This window comes from Pseudorca crassidens, chromosome 5, assembly GCF_039906515.1.
Source record: "Pseudorca crassidens isolate mPseCra1 chromosome 5, mPseCra1.hap1, whole genome shotgun sequence".
Classification (NCBI taxonomy): domain Eukaryota; kingdom Metazoa; phylum Chordata; class Mammalia; order Artiodactyla; family Delphinidae; genus Pseudorca; species Pseudorca crassidens.
This window is the reverse complement of record NC_090300.1, coordinates 53,193,045-53,213,381: the sequence shown is the minus strand read 5'-3', so window position 1 is coordinate 53,213,381 and position 20,337 is coordinate 53,193,045. Positions and strand designations below refer to the sequence as shown.

At 37.1% G+C, this 20,337-nt stretch overlaps 1 protein-coding gene across 5 annotated transcripts; it reads right to left on the bottom strand.

Annotated features, from left to right (window-relative positions):
- Positions 1–1,544: 1,544 nt before the first annotated feature.
- On the bottom strand, positions 1,545–19,651 carry MYNN (myoneurin). 5 transcript variants are annotated; one of them, XR_010943559.1, is made up of 10 exons: positions 19,506–19,609; positions 18,946–19,114; positions 17,758–18,054; positions 11,944–12,734; positions 11,060–11,219; positions 9,049–9,227; positions 8,077–8,160; positions 6,928–7,014; positions 4,839–5,159; positions 1,545–3,205 (listed from the first exon to the last, which is right to left on the bottom strand). XR_010943559.1 is itself a non-coding variant. In XM_067737986.1 (9 exons), exons 3-9 carry the CDS (start codon positions 18,021–18,023, stop codon positions 4,897–4,899), a joined length of 1,830 nt encoding a protein of 609 aa, XP_067594087.1. In that variant the 5' UTR covers positions 18,024–18,054; positions 18,946–19,166; positions 19,506–19,633; the 3' UTR covers positions 4,798–4,896. The 5 variants fall into 5 exon arrangements, 4 of the variants coding, with proteins under 4 accessions (XP_067594087.1, XP_067594084.1, XP_067594086.1 ...); XM_067737986.1 differs by lacking the exon at positions 1,545–3,205 and having other exon boundaries at positions 4,798–5,159; positions 18,946–19,166; positions 19,506–19,633; XM_067737983.1 differs by lacking the exon at positions 1,545–3,205 and having other exon boundaries at positions 4,798–5,159.
- Between the last annotated feature and the right edge of the window lie 686 nt (positions 19,652–20,337).

Below are 20,337 nucleotides of genomic sequence, written 5' to 3'. Positions count from 1 at the left end.
GCTCCAATTACCCAACCCAATTACTCAACCCAATGTTGTCTTTGATTTGCATCCTATCTAATTTCTCTGTACCACGTGATCAGTACAAAGCCACTTTTGTCTTCGTGAAACTTGCATCACCCTGGTTTTCTTCCTATTATCACTTTCCATCTCCTTTTCTGTCTTTTGCTCATTCTTACAATACATTTCCCCCAAGATTTTGTCCTCATCTTTTGTTCTTCTTTACCATCTCCCAGGGTTGCCTAAATCATTTCTATCACAATAATTATTAGCCTTATGCTGCAAGATCTGTTTCTCTAGCTTTAAACTCTGCTGGGTTTCAGTCCCCATTTCCAACTACTGCTAGACATTTTCACATAGGTATCTCACCACTGATCAAATTCAGCACATACAAAATAAAGTCTTCTCTTCCATAAACCTCCCCCTTATCTTGCCTAGCAGTTAATGGCACCTCCATATACTCAATCGCTGAGGATCAGAACTTAGGATTCTAAATTGAAACTGCCTAACTACATGCAACAGAAACTGACTCAAGCCTGCTTAAGAAAAGGTGGATTTAGGGAATTTGTGGGTTCAGTCCCTGGCTGGGGAAGTAAGATGCTGCAGGCCGCGCGGCACGGCAAAAAAAAAAAAAAAAAAAGAGAAGAAAAAGGAAAGGGGGCTTTACTGTAAGAATTTAATAGGCAAAAATCACTGGCATGCAGAACAAGGAAATGAAGCATAGCTGTGTGACCTCAAGAAAGGTCTGCAAAGCCAGAAACCAAGCCACTTCTCTCACAGGGCCTCAGTCGCTTGGTTCTGCAAACCTACTTCATCCCCTTGCTTCGCTCTACAGGTCAGCTTTCTCTGCTTCTTCACTATTTCTTTTAGACTTTGGCTTGCTTCAGTGACTCTGGACCAGATCTAAATGATCTTTTCCATGTACACCAATACCTAGGAAGTCTCTGAATTTCATAGCTCAAATTCTTAAGAAAGTCGCTCCATTTGGCCTAAGAATTGTTTCTCCCTGGTAAGCTGTTCGTCAGCTGTGGTCACAAGTATAGAATCATATGTTACAAGTGTGGCTGTCTAATCCCTGCCCTTCAGCAGTCAACTGTAGTTGAGTGTGTGAGATCCTGGATTATAAACATGGCTATCTAATCCCACTCTTTCAGCACAGGCTAAAGGTAGAGGACTATTTCAAGGTGGTATAGATAGTGCTAGATGTGTCTTTGATTCCTATCTCTGCCACCACCTTTCAGACTTTCTCTCCATTCTCCCTACCTCAGTCAGCTGTGTACAAATTCCTCCCATTAGCAATCTCCTCTTGTTTGCCTATCCAGGGGAGTAACAGCCCTTTCTCTGTCCACTCAACTTCCATTGACTGCTCAGCATTTCCTTTCTTTCCTTCCTCCACTATAACACTTGGCATTCAGGCTTGTCTTTCCCACTTGACTGTAAACTTAAAAGAGGAGATCATTTTATTCATCTTTACAGCTGTATGTATTCTGATTTCAATAATTTTCCAGCATTTGAAATAATGGCCAGGTATTTTAATCCAAATATCTGATTCACATCCATGGTGTTTATTTCAGTATATTCTTAAAATTAAATACCCTATTTCTGAATGATTACTGTGTTTACATGATAATTATCTAAATTCCTTAAGCAAATACACCAAATCTCTGTTCAGTGAAGGGGGGGCAGGGGTTGTAGAGGACAGGCGAGTAGACCATATCACTGTCTCAAGAAATGCTCCAATAACTAAATATCGGTATTGTTCATACATAATGAGTAAAAATGCAGAATTTACAGAAATTGCATTAAAGTACAATTTCTTTTTATTTGGTGGTATTTCTAGCCAAGTTCTAAAGACTCAAAATCTCTGAGTAAAAAGTGAAAAGTTATATCAAGAGCTTCATTTATCAAGAGCCCACAGAGAGACTTCCCTGGCAGTGCAGTGGTTAGGACTCTGCACTTTCACTGCCGAGGGCCCGGGTTCAATCCCTGGTCGGGGAACTAAGATCCCTGCAAGCCACGTGGCGCGGCCAAAAGAAAAAAAAAATAGAGCCTACATATCACATATCAAGAGCCCAAAGGAAGAACACCAAGAAATGTTTAGGATAATAGTTCTCAGTGTTTGGTATGCATTAAGATTACCTATGGAGCTTTTCAGCATGTTCTGGAGATCGTCTGATTCAGAGAACCTAAGGTGGGGTGGGGCTTGGACACCACTATTTTTAAGCTATGTTTCTCATATGCATCAAATGTCAGTTACTCTTCTAGGATATTTAAAAAAATGAGTACATGTAGATTGTCTTTATATAAGCACATTTCAACTACTCTCATTTGTACAATTGCTGTAGAAATGAAACATACAGAAAAGTGACACACTATTGTTGCAAGAGAAATGACAGAACCTTTTCTTTTGAAAAAAATAAAACAATTTTCTAAAATCTATCTATCAAAATCATTCTATGAAATTAAACATAAAACAAATACCAGCAAAAAATCATTTATATATAATCTATGGTTTTTTAAAAAGCCTAAAACCTAACGATACAGAAAGAATAATCTAATACAAATACAAAACAAAATTAACTTAGAAAATAATTTCTCAATAAGATGTTCAGCATCCTAAAAAGACTTTCAAAAAACTTAGTAATACTTACATAATTAAGAATAGAACCTTCCCAAAACACTGCATTGTAGCAAATATATTTAAAGATGAACTTAACTGATAATTGTGAGTGTTACAATGATAGCAGATACAACTAAAATACATGCATATTATGATAAAGAATAATACAGCATTATGAGAAGAATGACAAGACAAAGATACTCAGTCTTCAAGCTTTCTTTACATGTCATTCTGGAAGAGCATCAAGCCATGTCAATTTAAAATAAAATTATTTTAGCTAAGAAGCAGATAATGTGATGAAGAGAATAGATCAACTTCAGTCACTCCAATAATCCTAAATATAATAAATTTAAAGACTAATTTATGTAAAGGCAAATGCTAATTATCATCATGTTAGAGGAAATTTGGTAACTACTACCCTTACAGAATTATGACATCACTACAGCAGCTTTTAAAAAGAAATTTTGTTCATTAGATGCTTGGATTAATGAAGATGTGAATTAAATATAGCCTCTCCATTTCAGCAGACTTCTTAAAAAGGCTGAGTCTTAATTTTCTTTAATTTCTTCACATTCCAATAAATTCCTATTGAATTTAAGCCAGAATAGATTAGTTGAACATTTTTATAACTTTATAAATTGTATTTAAACCCAGTATATTAAATTAATACATATGCATAATTAGATTTCTTAGATAAATTAAATACTAAGTTTGATGTCTGTTATACAAAGGCAGTATTTCAAACTCTATTTAATTAAGTCAATCCCACTGGTGGCAATTTATTGTAAAAATGCTGCATGTGCTGTAAAATGGTGATGATCTCTACAGTTTAGAAGAATTTACTTTTACTAAGTCTTCTACTTGGTTCCTATGACTAGGAACCCCAGAGAAAATACAACTAAAGAAATCAATACCAATAGAAAATACATTAATTTTGTTACAGGTATAGTTTAAAAGCAGAAAACAAATGATGCACGGCAGAAATAAGAAATAATGTCACCATGGTGTCTGATCAGCAGTATAGGAACTGACTTTGAGGAACTGATAATTTACTGTCCAAAGATTAGGCAGTGAAATAAATCAATATGTGGGAAAAATGGGAGGGGGAAGAGTGGTAGTAAATATCAGAATAAATCTGAATTTTCTAAGTTCATTAGGAAGGAAAAGGACTACTGTGAAACTACGACCACCATGAACTGTTGTGGTTTAATCTATAAAAATGTAAAACTCGAAACTTACAGAAAACTCAAGTATAAAATGTTTAATAAACTGGCTTTCTGATAACTCAAATGTTCACTTATAACTGAAGTTGATTTCTTAACTATTTATGAATATAATTACAAATTCAGAAGACAAGTGTTTTATACTATGCATTAAGTTTCTATTTAGAAAATTCTTTTTAGGATTTTATATTTTAAAAAGTGCATAAGAATATGAGAGGCTTATCAAAAATTATCAAAACTCAGTATATTTTCCTCATCTCCAGTAATCTAGAAACCTATTAAAACAATCTGCATCAAATCTGAAACTGTCTTTAATAAGATAAAAACACCAAATATCTATTTAAAATTCACTTTGAAAATGTAGTCTCAGATAATTCAAATCAAAAGTACTGACCATTGGTTTTATCCAGAATACTGAGTTCTAAATGAACAAAATTTATACATAGTTTTCTACTTTTTAAGAGAAGCACTTTTTGTTTCATTAGAAAAGTTACCTCCAATGGACTATATTAATAGAGAAATAGCACAATTCTTACTCAGTACCTAAATTTTCTTAGGCAGAGATACGAATTTTTTTTCCCCATAGTTTATGTACTGGTCTGTGGCGCTTAGTAACAGCACCACTCTTGGGCTGATACTATTATGGATTTTGTTTAAATTTTGAGGGGAAGAAAATAAACACATCCCACAGGTCATAAGTGAATCATAAACTGATAGATTCCACTTGAGTAAATGAAAGGCAATTCTAAAATGAAAATAAATATGGAATTAAGGCAGCTCTAAAAGATAGTAAAACTTATCCACCCCAAATAGTGCTACTGTAGTATAATTCATTCCTTTAAAAGCTGTGTGTATAATGTAGACATAAAAGCCAAATATCAAAATAAGCATTGCACAGTTATGATGCAGCATCAGGTGCTTTTACTTCAGTGAATGAAAAATAATGGCCACAACTCAAATGAAGGGTTAATTTAATATGAATATATGCACCTTACCAGAGATGTTTATGTTTACTACCAGAGACGATTTAGCAATTCCATATTCCTCACAAAGTCAGTATAATTGTTGTAAAAAAATCAATTGTGGTTCTGAATACCCGTTCACAGTTGACCTCAACAATGTATCTGATGTAGGAGACTGATTATCTGTAACAGGCAGAAGCATGTGGTGGTCCTCAGTCCCAAGTGGAAGAGTTAGTGGTAAAGTCATATCAGAAGGCTTCACATCCAAAGTTTCTGATAAAGGACTTTTTTGTATGGAATCTTGTTCACTCAAGGGATGATCCTCTATACTGGAATCTAGAATTTTATCTGTACCTGAAATGGAAGATAAAAAAATTCACCATCTTTAAAAACAAAACAAAAACCATGAGGAAGACTCAATCTATTTACCACCCCCAGAACTTGCATTTCAGCCCCACACCTTTAGTCACACTGTTTCCTTTTTGCTGATTTGCCCTTAGCATTATCTATACAAATCCATTACGGGGCCTCAAGATTAGGTTTAAGCACCATTATAAAAATGGACTTAACTGTGCTAGACCAGGGTAAGCTGTTTCCAATCTACTTTATCACTCGTCAGTTTTTCATATACCACCTTGTGACATCTGTCTATCTTACTGGTATGTAACATTCTACTTAGGTGTGCCTTGAATGCTCAACAGACTATAAATTCCTTCAAAGTAAATGTCTAATTATACTTCTCTGATTCCTGCAAAGTACCTTATAGTGCTACACACATAGTAAGTACCCAGTTTATTCAGTGAATGTATTAATGAATAGTTCATATTATTCTGTGAGTTCAAGTTCAGAGGTATGGCACTTTCATTTATTTTCAGAAGAAATTCTGTGTTACTCAAGGGAGTAATTACCCCACTGACTAAAGATACATTTTTCCCTTCAAATTTTCCACTAGCTTTACCACGCACGCTCTTCTCACTTCCAAGTACTGACGTGATTTCAATCTCACTAACCTTGTTAGACAAAACTGCATATTTGCTTTTTTAAAGTTATGATTCTGTTTTTGCCAGACTATTCTTCAGTTCAGCCAGCCAAGAATACAACCTGCGCTCTCTTGTTGCGATGACTCTCTTCACAATATTCTCTCTGCCTGGGATGAACATTCCCTTTCCCATCTCCACCCTTTGAACTCTTCTCCACCTTTCAGTTTCCCTAGAATTAAGCCTTTCCAATACTCACCTCAGAAGGACTTAATCTCTTCTTCAGTATTCTTGCATCTCTATTATATCCTGTATTTTGTGTTGTAATCAGTTATTTATGTAGATTTCTGGTCTCCCACACCAGATGGTAAGCTCTCTGAGGACTAGGACTATGCCTTGCTCAACTTCATGTACCCTGCATAGTTATGTGTACTTTAGAGGTATTTAATAAATGCCTGTTGAATTAATGACTCACTGAAGTTTTCAGACATCACTACCTCAATCCTTACGATGTTTATATTTACTATCAAAGACTATCATCTCTACACAGTGAAGACGACTAGTGTTTTGTTTCTAATCATGACAGAATGGTAAGCACAGTGAAACTTTCTCAAGGATTCATTTTAAATAACAGACTAAAAATTGTGTAGTCTGGCTTTCCATTTCATGCATCATAACAATTTGGGGATACCTGTTTCCCTATTTCCTCTTATACATTTTTGGACTAGCGTTCATGATGCTCCTTTCTTCGCATAACTACAGTAAACCCCAGTTAACCTAGATTCTAGTATGGGAAAGAGTGATATATAGTTGTTTATGTATTCTCTCATTCTTGCAATCGTTCATATATCAGGTTATTTATTTATTAACATCTTTATTGGAGTTTAATTGCTTTATATATATATATATATATATATCAGGTTTTTAAAGGAGGAAGTATTTCAAGCAATGTTTATTACAAGGTCAATATGGAAAGAAATTCAGAGTGAACTCATCTGCACATTATAAAGCTACCTTCCTCATACGTGTGCACCTAGTTTTTAAAAATATATATCTAATATAAACTGTTACAATGTGTATCTCAACATTTTAAGGAATAGTACAAATATGAGAGCACCAAATTTTTAAAAAACAGAAGCATTTACCAGAATGGACTTTTGTTTTGTGCTTCTTTAAATTTTTAATATCTGTGTAAGAATTTCCACATAATTCACAGATAAATGGTCTTTCTCCTGAAAAACAAGTTAAAAAATTAAAATCTCAGTATTTCAGAAGCTACTAAGGCAAAAATATCAATGTTCACGAACACAATGCAAACATTATATTGTTTAAATTTAGTTTCAAGTTACCATTTTAATCTCTTGGTTCTAATATAGTGAAATGAAAACTTCTATACGCATAGGCACTCCATTCCTTTATAATACAAAGTGTACCTATTTCAAGGAAAAATCGAGCATTTTCACTAACAGAACCTTCAAACTAAAAAAAACTTACTTTTTTATTTCTATCAGACATTTAGTGAGTGCCAATTATATGCCAGACTCTGGCTAAGAGATGTAGCTGGAGGAAAAATGCGTAATTATGGTTTCTGCTCTCAGGTAGCGTATAAATTAGAAAATCCTTTAAAAATACTCACAGAATAAAAATACTACAAAATTATAATTCTTTTGAAATGAGAACTGTTCATTGCTTTATAATGCAAAGTAAGGAACTGAGGATATAGAAGTTGCCAGTAAACTTATTAACTGTTTACTACTAGGTGCTCACACAATACTAGATAGGGATTACAAGAAATAACTTTTAGAAAGAAAAAGTACAGTACATTTTCAAAGTGGTGTTCTCCTTTGTTTTAAAAATTTTTGTGTGTATTTCATATTTTCTTCATACTACTTATATACTACCTTTTACAATAACCATGTCAATATTAAAATATATTCCTAAAACGTGCATACTGAACATTGTTTAATAAGAAAATCTGATATTATCTTGGTATTATCTATTCCTTTTCATTTTTTGGTATTATCTGTGTAATTTTATCCAAATCATTTAAAAACCATTGATTATCTGGCACAGTTCTTAGAAAATCTACACAATTCTTGACCAAATTTAATCCATAATCCAAACAACTAAAAAAACAAAAATAAACAAATAAAAAGTTGATATTCATACATTAAAATATAGCTACAGTTAGAGTATGATTAGATACCATCTAGTCCATAATGGTTTAAAGTCAAGGTTTACATAAAAAGAAATTAGAGAGAACAAAAAATAATACGTTCTCCCTAAACACAGACCTGTATGGGATCGAAAGTGTTTGTTGAGCTCTCCTGAGGAAATAAAACTTTTCCCACAAATACCACATATGTATGGTTTTTCACCTAGATGGAAAATAAAAGATAGCGAAGTGGTGTACTATACCAATATAATATTTATCAATTACAATAATCTAAAGTAAGCTGTTCTAAAATATTATTTAAATTAAAACCTCTTTGTATTGTATTTCAGAGGTATTTTCAATGTGATCCAACTTAAATGAACATTAGTAATTACTTTACACTGTGCATGTAACCTGATGCTTTTCATATAATAAACCTTTCTCCAAATATCCTTCTAGTAGACTAGAGGTGGGCAAAAAGTCTGATTTTTATATAATTAAAAACATGAAAATTCATCAATCCATATTTCAATTTTTGCTATCTATAAGATTATTAAAGGGGAATAAAATCATTTAGGAAAGATCTATTAAAAAATTACCCTACAAAAAAATGAAAATTTTTGGACAACAGGTTTTGCTTCAAAATTGATACTTTGGGTTTGAAGTATCTATTTAATTTGCAAATCTTACAATGTCTGTAGAAAAAGTCCTAAGAAGTTATTAAATCAACGTTCTACCCAAATTCACCCCAACCCCTTAACTTTACAGTTTTATCCAAGGGAAATGAAGCTTCAAGACCCTAAGGAGTTCTTCTAAGGTCATAAAAAATGTCTTATTAACTCAAGTTTATATATTGTCAAAATTATCTGATTTTAATGTATATAAGTTACATGATAAAAAATTTCACCCACTGTGTATTATTCTAGAAAATAAGTCTGCTTTTATATCTAATATTTATGTGAAAATCAGAAACACAAAAAGCTTCAAGAAGCACAGACACAACAGATATAACTACAAAGCCTATAACCTACTTTTTGTAAAGGCTCAATTTCCCTTTTTCTTTTATTTACAACTTTCCTTGTTTTAAGCCACCTCTGTGTCAAATCCTTACCGGTATGTTTTCGAGAATGAGTAATAAGAGAACTAGAGACAGCAAATGCCTTCCCACAGGTGTCACACACATAAGGCTTTTCTCCCGTATGCCTTCGAACATGATAGGTCAACGTGCTGGCTTGGGCAAATCGCTGTCCACACCTATCACATACATATGGCTTCTCTCCACTATGCTTCCTGTTAGTAAATAAATATAAAGATACATGCTGGCAAGTAAAACAATCTAAGGATCATGCCACACAGCAAACATTTTTCATACAAATTCTTCATGCAGTATCTTATTTCATTTCATCTTAACAGATCAACAATATGTATTTAAAATCAACAGTTTTCAATGTATACTGTCAAGAATAAATGTTTTGGTTTTCAAAACATTAGTTCTGAGACTAGTTCAAAGTTTTGCCATCAGCCTTATGTGGTAGTCAAGTGTGCCCATAATACTGCAGGCAATTATTTTTGTCTGTCCATTCACTCAATCTTCAAAACTCTTTCCTCAAACCTTCAGCACCTCCTCACCCATCCTCACTCTCAGCTGATGTCCTTGCTTCCTGTTTCACTGAGAAAAATTTAAGGAATCAGAAGTAAATTTCTACCACACAAATCTCCACCTATAGGCATCTGTATCTATAGGGTTTGCTTTTCTTAACTCTAATATGAGAATGACAGTTCTTCTGAATCCAAGTACTCCAGTTTATATACTTAAGATACTATCCTCCTTGCCTACTCAGTGATCACTCTTGCAATTTCCTCCATCCTATATCATCTAGTTTCACCTCCCCTTTGGATCGTAGCATACAAATATACTGAAATATCTCCCATCTTAAAAAAAAAAAAAGACCCCTGACCTTACCTGCTCCTCTATTTTCTGTTCCCCTTTAGTAAAATCTTGAGTCTCCAATGGTTCTACTTTCATTTCTTCTCTACTAGCCTCTGCTAACACTGCTTTTGTCAAAACCACTGCTAACCTCTCACTTTGCCAAATCCAATAGTCACTTCTCACTCTTAATCTCCCTATCAGAATTTGACACAATGATTACTCCCTCTGAAATCATTTCCTCCACCTGGATTCCAAGACAGCCCAATCTTCTGGTTTGCCCCTATATTGGTTGGTCCTTCCTAGTCACTTATAGTGACTTGCCCATCTCCCAGAACTCTTAGTTAGTGTGCCTTATGACTCCATCCTTTGATCTCTTTTTTATCCATCTTCATTCTCTTGGTGACCTCATCTAATGTTATGACTTTAAATACTATCTACTCAAACCAGTCCCGACTTCCAGACTTAGATAACCAACTATCTAATGCACGTTTCCATTCAGATGTCTAATAGTCATCTCAAATTTAACATGATCAGAACTCTACTCAACTCCTGCACTCCTACTTCAACTGCTTTGTCCACAAATCTCCACTTCAGTTAATGGTAATTCTATCTTTTCAGATGCTCAGGCTCAAAACCTGAGAATCATTTTTAATTCTACTCTTCTTTTTTTCTTTCATACCCCACATCCAATGTGCAGCAAATTCTGTTTGTTGTACCTTTAAAATACATCCAGAATCTGACTACCACTTATCTCTTCCACTGCTATCTCTCGGACCTGAACCACTGTCACTCTCACTTGGGTTTTATCTATAGCTTCCTAACTGGTAACTTTGCTTTCACTCTTGCAATCCTACAATCTTTTGCTTAACATAGCATCCATAGTGATCCTCTTACAATGCAAGCAAGATTACATCACTTACTTCTCATTCTCAAGAGTAAAAGCTTTATAATGACCTACAAAACCTTCACCATCTGGACACCCTAACACCATTCTGATCTTATTTCCCTCCCTCACTATTCCCCTCCAGGCACCATGGCTCCCTTGCGGTTCCTTCACTGTACTAAGAATACTGTGTGGTGGTACCACAATTAGAACTCTACTGTCCTGAATTCTCATACAATAGTCTATTTAAGGCTATAGTGAATGACAGACTCAAAGATCAAACATCTGTTTTTTTGTTTTTATTTTTACCTTGCATGAATCTTGAGATTGCTAGAAGTTGCAAATTGTAAATTGCACACATCACATTTATAGGGTTTTTCCTCACCATGATGCATGCGACTATGGAAGACTAGCTGGCATTTCTGAGCAAATCCTTTATCACACAATTCACATTTGTATGGCTTCTCACCTAAAAGAAAAGTAAATAAAATTTATATTTAGAAGGAAATATTGTTTTAGTTGCTTAAGCCATACAAGCTTTCAAAAGAGTTCATCAACCAGTACTAGTTTCAGTATTCAGAAAATATTAACTCTAGAAGTAAAAAAGCAAATAGGATATTTTTCCAGATTGATTACTGAAACCACCAGTAGAGTTAAAAGAAATTAGTGTTTCTTAGTCCATAATAGTGAAAAGTTATCAATCAGAGAAATACATAATGCATCTTAAAAAGCACAAATCTAAGTGTACCAATAAAGGTAAATATAGAGGCTGAGGAAGGAATGTATATATAATTTATGTTCAGAAGTTCGACAAAGAAACAGGTGGTGAGATGTGTTGGTAAAATCTGAGAATCAGCCTGAGTTGTAATTACTTTTTATCAGTTTTAATATATTGTCTGTTAAATATTTAGCAAGGTAGAACTAAATTTATGCTTATTTTAATTGTGAGGGAAAATGGTTTAAAGAATTCACACACTGGGACTTCAGAGTATCAGTTACAACAAAACAAATAGCCATTAAATACTTGGTCACAATTACAAAGACATTTTCAAGTCTAACATGCTCAATACTTTTATGAATACAAGTATATACCAAATTTTGATCACAGTCAACACTGTATGTTAATATGTTTATAAAAATATTATTTCGGTCACAATATAAAAACAATTATACTTTCCACAAACCAGTCTTACCTGTATGAGTTCTTACATGCGTTTTCAGCTGGTTACATTGGGTAAATGCCTTTCCACACAAGTGGCAGACATAAGGTTTGACTCCTTTATGTATTCTCATGTGCCTTCGCAAGCTGCTGGCTTCTGAAAACACTTTCCCACACGTGTTACACATTGGTTTGGCCTTGGAATACCTCTGATCCAGCTCTTCCCCGGAGCTCTCCAGCTCGTAAGAGTTCTTGACACTGGCTATATTAGACATAGAGTGCTCTTTCAGAGCACAGTTTGGCTGTGATTTTCCACGTTTCCGTTTCACTGTGACAGTTTGCACAATATCTTGTGCTGGAAAAGTATTTTCCACAACTGATGTCAACTCAAGTTCTGAATTATTTCTTTGTGCAACTTGTTCTATTACAGGTGTGGACAATTTATTTGCATCTAGATATACTTCAACTGATGCATTCTCTAAAATGTCACTGGGATATTGCACTGTTTTATTCTGCCCTGTTTTCTGGGAGTTGAAGGCCTTCTTCTTCTTTTTACTTTGAGATGACTTCTTTGCTAAAGCCCCTTGTTTAGGATTTGCCTGAACTAAATCTGTAGACCCTTCTGATTTCTCCCGACTGTTATAATCTCGTAGAGTAAGGAGACAAGTCTGTTGATTCAATTCAATGTTTCCGGTAATACTAGATATCTCTGTAGAAGAGGGATTAGCAATAAAAGCAAAATCTTCCATCTTTATTTTACATTTAGTGACCACCTCTTCCACTTTGAGATAGTCAGCAGCCTGATGGATTTCTTTAACATTCCAACTGTAAGGAAACAAGGCTAAATGACAATGTTCTGATCAAAGAAAAAACGTTTTTGAAACAGAGCTACACAAATATTTCTGTCTTTTAAAGACCTAATGAAGTAGAATGATACAAAAGGCCTAAGAGAACAAATTTATAAAAAATTTATTCACTCAGAATGTTTAGGCAAAAATCTCCAGTTTTACAGAACTTGAAAAGATGAAAAGTAATGGATTATTCATATGTACAACCATGGAAAAACAAAATGTTAAAATTTCTACTTGTTAAGAAAACAGCTGGAACACGAAAGTGGCTGTTAGCAATTTACTGCCTCCTCCCATTTCTCCTGAGGCCTCTTCAGATACCAACCAACTTTTCTGGACTGGCAACAAGAAGAGTCTAAAGAAATTATTATCTTCCTCTGCTCCCCTGTGAAGAACTTCAACTGCACTTCTCAAACTTTCCTGTGCATGTGAGTCACCCAGGGATTTGTTAAATGTAGATTCTGATTCAGCAGGTCTGCTTTGGGCCTGAGCATCTGCATTTCTAACATACGCCCTGGTGATGCCAATGCTGCTGGTCCATGGATCACGTTTGGAAGAACAAGGTTTTAGAATGCATTAAGCTCTCTCTAGCAACCTTCCCAGCTTTTTTTGTGTATGATCCCCAATCCAAATTAGCTAGAGAGTTTGTCATATTAGAGTTATATAGAAAAAATTAATGTTCAACATTCGAATCAATATTTACTGAGCATTTCACTTTATAAAATGCTTAATCTGCCAACTCAGGAGCCTGCAGTGCGGGGTGGGGTAGGGTGGGCAGCTGCCCATTAGACCAGCAGAGCAGGACTGCAGGGGTGCGGCCCTCCTTCCCCTGCCCTTCTGTTCAGATACCCAAGGGGCCCATGTGCACCCCTGGGATCACATGGCCGAACACAGGACCCCAGAAGTTTCCAGAGTCTTTGCCTACCAGAGGGGCTGTGGCGGCCCTGCTGGCCCATCTCTGAGGAGAGCATCCCTGGATGGGGCAGAGCTACATGTGGCTGGGCTAGACAGGGAGGGGTGGGGCAGTGGGCTGTGGAAGGGGCTGATGGTAGCAGATAGGGTGTTGCCGCCTGCCTGCAGGTGGGGAGCACCCTGACTGAGTGGGTGGCAAAGCGTTGGTCACCAGGCCCAGACACCCAGCTCCTTTGGCTATAGGCTGACATCAGAGTAGTGGCTCATGGGAAGTGGTTAGCTGGAAGGTCTGAGGCCTGGCTCACACAGTCAGGGAGGAGCTGGGAGAAGGGGACAGTACTGTGAAGGCAGATAAGGGGCAGCAGCCTCAGGTTTATGCCCCCCACTCCCCTGGTATTTTCCAAGCCAAAGCCAAAGCCTGCAGCTTACTTTTTAAAAAAATTTTTTAAAAAGAAAAGCAATTTATAAAAGCAAAAAATTAAAAATCTCCTTACTGTTAAATCTTTTAATATGTATTTTTATATGTATTGAATAAAATATGAAAAAAAAAGAAAAGAAAAAGAAAAAAAAATTTACTGAGCATTTACCATGTGTGGTACTGAGAGCGAAATTAAGAAATATCAAATAGTCTCTGCCCTCCAGAAGTTTACAATGTAGTGAAAGGCTGGCTGTTCAGTTACACTAGCAATGGCTCTGGATCACTAGCTGAATTAATTAGAATAAATCAGCATCTTTGGGTGCTTCAATTTTCTTAGCTGTAAAGTCAGAGAGCTGAGTTGGTATTAACACTAAAAATATGCCCTTTTAATTATCTGACAATGGATACATACATAAACATACACATATATACACACACACACACCCTCAAGTAACCTTCCTACTTGTCATTTTCCCCAGATATTATTTAATTCTTCAGAAAAATTAAGTAGATTTATAGGCTAGTTTGGAAACCTAATCACCACTTTTAGTGAACATTTTATTCTCTGGGAAAATCCATCCCAAGTTCCTAAACATACTACAAATAAACTTTTGGAAAACAATCTGTTTGTAAACTGACTCCCTTAGCTAAGAAAACATTACTTACAATAGTCTTTTCTTATGGCCTTTGGCTATAATTCTGGAGCAAATAACGAATGATCTTTGTAATCAAGTTAACTCCCTGTTTGCAAAGATATAGCATGAATGCCCCAAACATAAATACAATCTTATTCATCTTCCATACAAAATGTTTTTTGCATGTATATAGCACTGTCACTCTCTAAAAACATTACGTTTCTTAAGCATTTTTATTGATTCTGTTACACAGTCTATTATTAAGTTAAAATAAATGAGAGAAACTATTAGAATGAAAACCAAATTTACTCCATCACTTATTATACTTAGGTCTCAAATTATAATTGTGCTTAGTGCTTCATAAAATGAATCACCAACAAGGTGAGATAGCCTTTAAGACCAATACAAACTAGTATTGAGTTACACACTAACTGTTCAGTACTGAAACAGTAATTCATACAAATTATTTATCTATTTCACAGATAGCCTATAATCTCAGTTACAGTTAAGAGAATCAGCATTTGTTTATGTCAATAACTGATCTGCTTTTGTTTATAAGCATGAAGTTAAAGTGCCTGCAAACTTGCTTTCACTTTTTGAATAGTCACTGAAAGTCATTTAATTACATATTGCCAGGTATATGGCTAACTGCTTTATATGAGCAATTATAATCCCCATTTTACATACAAATGAAGGATCAGAGGTCCAAAGAAGTTAAGTAACTTGTCCAAGATCACAGAGTGTTAGAACTAAGATTTGACCAAGGTAATCTAGCTCCTGAGTCCACTTAATTCTTTATTACTGTTTTCTTTTTTTTTTTTTATTACTGTTTTCTTAATCACTAAATTGTACAGACTTTCTATTTTTGGTATATGTCTTCTCTTGCATTTGTGTCTGAGCTCAAACAATTAGCTCCCCAGCTCCCCAGGAAAGACATGTATCAAAAAAAGACTGAGCCAGGGACTTCCCTGGCAGTCCAGTGGTTAAGACTTCACCTTCTCATGCAGGGTGTGCGGGTTTATTTCCTGGTCAGGGAGCTAAGATCCCACATGCCTTGGGGCCAAAAAAACAAAACATAAAAAGAAGCAATGTTGTAACAAATTCAATAAAGACATTAAAAATGGTCCACATCAAAAAAAAGAAGATTGAGCCAAACATCTGGCTCTTCTTCACATTGGTTTTTTGCATGAAGGGTTAAAGTAAGGCGCTCTTCATTGTGTTCCAATTAGTTCAAGATTTTTGGGGCTTCCCTGGTGGCGCAGTGGTTGAGAGTCCGCCTGCCGATGCAGGGGACACGGGTTCGTGCCCCGGTCTGGGAAGATCCCACATCCCACATGCCGCAGAGCGGCTGGGCCCGTGAGCCATGGCCGCTGAGCCTGTGCGTCCGGAGCCTTGTGCTCCGCAACGGGAGAGACCACAGCAGTGAGAGGCCCACGTACCGCAAAAAAAAAAAAAAAAAGATTTTTGGTAAAGTTATTTGAAAAAGGGAAACCACTAAATTGAAGATCAACCAAAATTCACTGGTTTTGTGATTATTTTATATTATGTATTCTAAATTTTTAGATCAGAGGCACTTGTATAGCCAAATATTCAGTAAATTTAAATAACATCATATGACATTTATCTATGACACTGCTTTATTCCTTTAATCAACTTACACGGAACTGACTCAAAAATTTCATTACATCAAAATTTAAAAGCAATTCCAAACAGCATGAATGGTTCCTTTTCAATAGGATTAAGGAACATCCTAATTCCAGCTTTTCAATAAGTATATTTCCACGATCAGCTGCAGTGTAAAGAGAGGGAAGAACTTTGCTTAATGTGTACATGCATATATCTATAGAGATCATCTGGAAAACAAGGAAAGAATATTTACCGAAGTGTTAAGAGTGGTTATCAGTGGGTGGCAGAATTTCAGGTGTTTCCTTTTTTGTTTTTTCCCTAATTTTTCTCCAATAAATGCAGAATTAATGGGCTTGTAGAGTAGGATAGAGAAGAGGAAATAAAGGAAGGAAAGTAATGTTCATTGGGAGGTAGTAAATCCTAAATCTTCACAGTAACAACCAATGTAGTTATCATCTCATTTTTACAAATGGAGAAACTGAGGCCCAGAGAGGCTATAGCTTGCTCAGAGACATGGTGACTTGACAGGCAAGATCTAATTCTAAAGCCCATAATCTTTCTATGTCAGATGATGATCTATTCATGTTTACACTTTCATAAAAGATGGAGAAAAGAAGACAGGAGTAAGTTGATTGGTTTCTCTTTCCTTTTATCCCCACCACCTTTCCCTCAACAACGAGTAAACATATTAGTATTAATCTAATTATACAGTTCATCACGTATGAAAGACACAAAATGCCTGCATTATCAGATTCCTCAGAACCTACTTCTTGTCAGTGCAGTGACAGCATTAAGCATCTCAGAGAAGCATCCTAGCATCTTAGACCAGACTTAAGCATTAGCACTGATAGCTCTACCAGGCAACAGGAGTCATGGCCATTAACACACCAATGAAGTTATTTTCCTAAATCAAGATCAGGAAGAGGTCCTGCAGGTTGCTATTTACAGCTGGAAATGGGAGCACTATTAAATGAACAGAGATTCTTCCTTCTTTCTCCACCTATACCTCCCCAACCCTAACACCTTAAGAGGTAGGGGATAGAGAGTGAGAGAGAAGACCAGAGGAACATAAAGACCAAAAAGCAAGGGGAAATTGGAATTCAATTAAAATTCATCATATTTTGATCTTTAACTTTACATAACTGAAATCACAAGCTTTGTTTCAGTAGATAAATCAAATGTATCAAAAACCATACTTTAATCGTATTAACATCTATACTTTTTGTGCTTATGAAATGTGGTCTGTTTATCTCAAATCAGAGACACTGACTTCTTTATTAAAAACAATACTGTGCACATCAATGTTTGAAGACTCAGAGTTCAGGGACTAAATGGAAAAAAACTAATCTGCTTTAGCTCTAAAGACTATTGACCAGCTTTTATAAGTGGAAATAAAATGTGTACCTTACCTGTCAAGATTTAAAGTTCCTGTGTATATAAATTCCAACAGTTTCTGAAATCCATCAGCCTTCACCTGACTCTGATCAAGAAAGACATTGTTCTCTGAAGTGCTTCTGTAGATCGCACCAAAATACTCACTAAACGAGGCAAGCACATTCCTATGAGCTTTAAACTGGAATTCCCCAATTACTATGGTGCAGTCACAAAGAAAACCTGCTTCCCGTTGTTTGTTCAGTCTCTCTAAAAGGTGCTCACAGTGGTGCGAATACTGCATTTTGATATCAGAATCGAATTTTACCCTTGCTCTAAAAAACAAAAAGAAATAGTAAATCAGTAACCCTAAGTTTTCATCAAACTTTTCACCCAAGCAATTGGTGAGTGAAGAGACACAGAACATGAACTAGAATAAAGTCTGTTCTCATTTTATATCCCCAGAAAATTCTTATCAAACAGATATGGATAAAACTGCCGAAGGGATAAATGCCTTTCTAGCTTTTATTTCAGCTTGGTAAACTAACACAATCCTTTGGACACGTCAATAAATGGCGATGTGCGAAAACATTTTCCACAAAGTGGGAAAAAAAAAAGCACCGCAAAATTTCACGCTTTTGCATCAGTTGAACCTTCAGACTTTCAAGATCAGCAGGCACACGTATATTACGAAAAAATTAATAAACCACTAAGAAATGATTTCTTGGGACAAAGGGGGAAAGGACACGGTATGAGTTCTTTAAAATTGCTCTCAATCGCTTCTCGGCCTTTTGGCTAAAATCAAATGTAAAACTCTCAAATCACTGAAACCTGTTAGCTTCCTCGGAGCATAGTGGCTTCAAACGCAAGGTGGGCGCCCAGGGGGCGGAGAACCAGCAGGGCCAAGAGTTGTCAAAGGTTAGGTCACTCGCCCCAGGAGGCCACACCCCTCCCTACCCCGCCTCCACTCGAGGTGGCATCGGAGAGTGACTGCGAAAGCCGGTCTCTCCTGGCTTCCGCCTCCCTGCCCTTCGCCGAGCTCCCACTCCCGCGAATTCCCACAGCAGAGGTTGTGGCCAAGGCCAACACGGGGGCTGCTTCGCCCAAGCTTTCCACACTAACACCTTCACTCCGACCTGAGCGCGAACTCCAAGGAGCCTGCCCTCCAGTGCCCCTGGGTCTGGAGAGAGCGGGGACAGCAGGCTGAGGGCGAAGACAGAACTCACCTATAGTAACCCAAAGGGGAACACAGTTTCTTCACTCTCTCTCCGCCATGTTGGAAGGACGTCACCGCGCCACGCTCCACCTCTCCCTTCTTCCTCCACGGCGACGTCACATCCGGCTCCGGGCGTTCCGTGGCAACACCGTACGCAACATCGGAGGGCCGATGCCGGCCTGTGGGGAATAGTCTGGCGTACAGAGACACCGCTACCTAGCATGCCAGGAGCTAGGGAGAAACAGGGAGAGTCTTGGATACGAGATCTAAGGGCTCGCTCACAGCGCCACACCTGTCTTCCTCATTCTGAGCATTCTGGTTGGAGGACAGTCGGCATCTTGCGCTCCGCCCGCGTTCTGGGCCGAGGCTGAACCGCGCTGCACCGCGGGCCTCTTTCCAGGAGCCAAATAGCGCATTGCATGCTGGGGCTTGTAGTTAGTTGCTCGTCTTCTCCCATCATCCTCCCCTTCCTTGTGGCCCCACGAGTAGGAACAGCTGCTGCGTGTACTCGGGCTCTGGGCCATGGGAATTTTTGAGCTGAAACTGATCACCCCTTTTTAGTTTACGTACCCGAAAGCTCTTGGGAACCCACGAGTCTTGTTTGCATCAGCCAACTGGAGCCCAGTTTCCAGGATACCCTTACGTGGTGATTGAAGTCTGAGCTGCATGAAAGCGGAGCAAAGCAGTAGGGTACACTGGGCATGCGCATGGGGAAAGGTGGGCTTTGTACCGGAAAGCGTTCTTTTGCGTCTGGACTAGAAAATTTTTAATACAATTATTTACAGATTTTGTACAGTGAGGGAAAGGGGTGCCAGTTATCTGCGTAATATAAAAAGACGCAGAAACGGTAAGATAAGTCGTGCTGATATGTTAGGGTGAATTCTTTCGTACTACCGGCGGACAACATAATCTAAGAAAACCAAAACGTCAACATTTTTTCTTGTTAAAAGTTTTAGCACAAAATAGATAGCTGGTGGGAGGCAGCTGCATGGCACAGGGACATCAGCTCGGTGCTTTGTGACCGCCTGGGGGGGTGGGATAGGGAGGGTGGGAGGGAGGGAGACGCAAGAGGAAGGAGATGTGGGAACGTGTGTATGTGTATAGCTGATTCACTTTGTTATGGAGCGGAAACTAACACACCATTGTAAAGCAATTATACTCCAATAAAGATGTAAAAAAAAAAAAGTTGTAGCACAGGGAGCTCAGCTTGGTGCTCTGTGATGACCTAGATGGGTGGGATTGGGGGGTGGGGTGGGAGGGAGGTCCAAGGGAGGGGGGAATATATGTATATATCCTGATTCATGTAGCTGATTCACTTCGCTGTACTGCAGAAACTAACAAAGCATTGTAAAGCAACTATACTCCAACTAAAAAAAAAAGTTGTGTCAGGACCACAGGAAAT

Excerpts from the sequence above, each read along its gene's own strand:
- MYNN (XM_067737983.1), bottom strand. The coding sequence starts at position 19,542 with ATGCAAACAAGACTCGTGGGTTCCCAAGAGCTTTCGG. Across the intron at positions 12,735-17,757 it reads GGAACTTTAAATCTTGACAG|TTGGAATGTTAAAGAAATCC; the intron begins GTAAGGTACACA and ends GTTTCCTTACAG. Across the intron at positions 8,161-9,048 it reads TCATTCTCGAAAACATACCG|GTGAAAAACCATACATATGT; the intron begins GTAAGGATTTGA and ends TTTTCCATCTAG.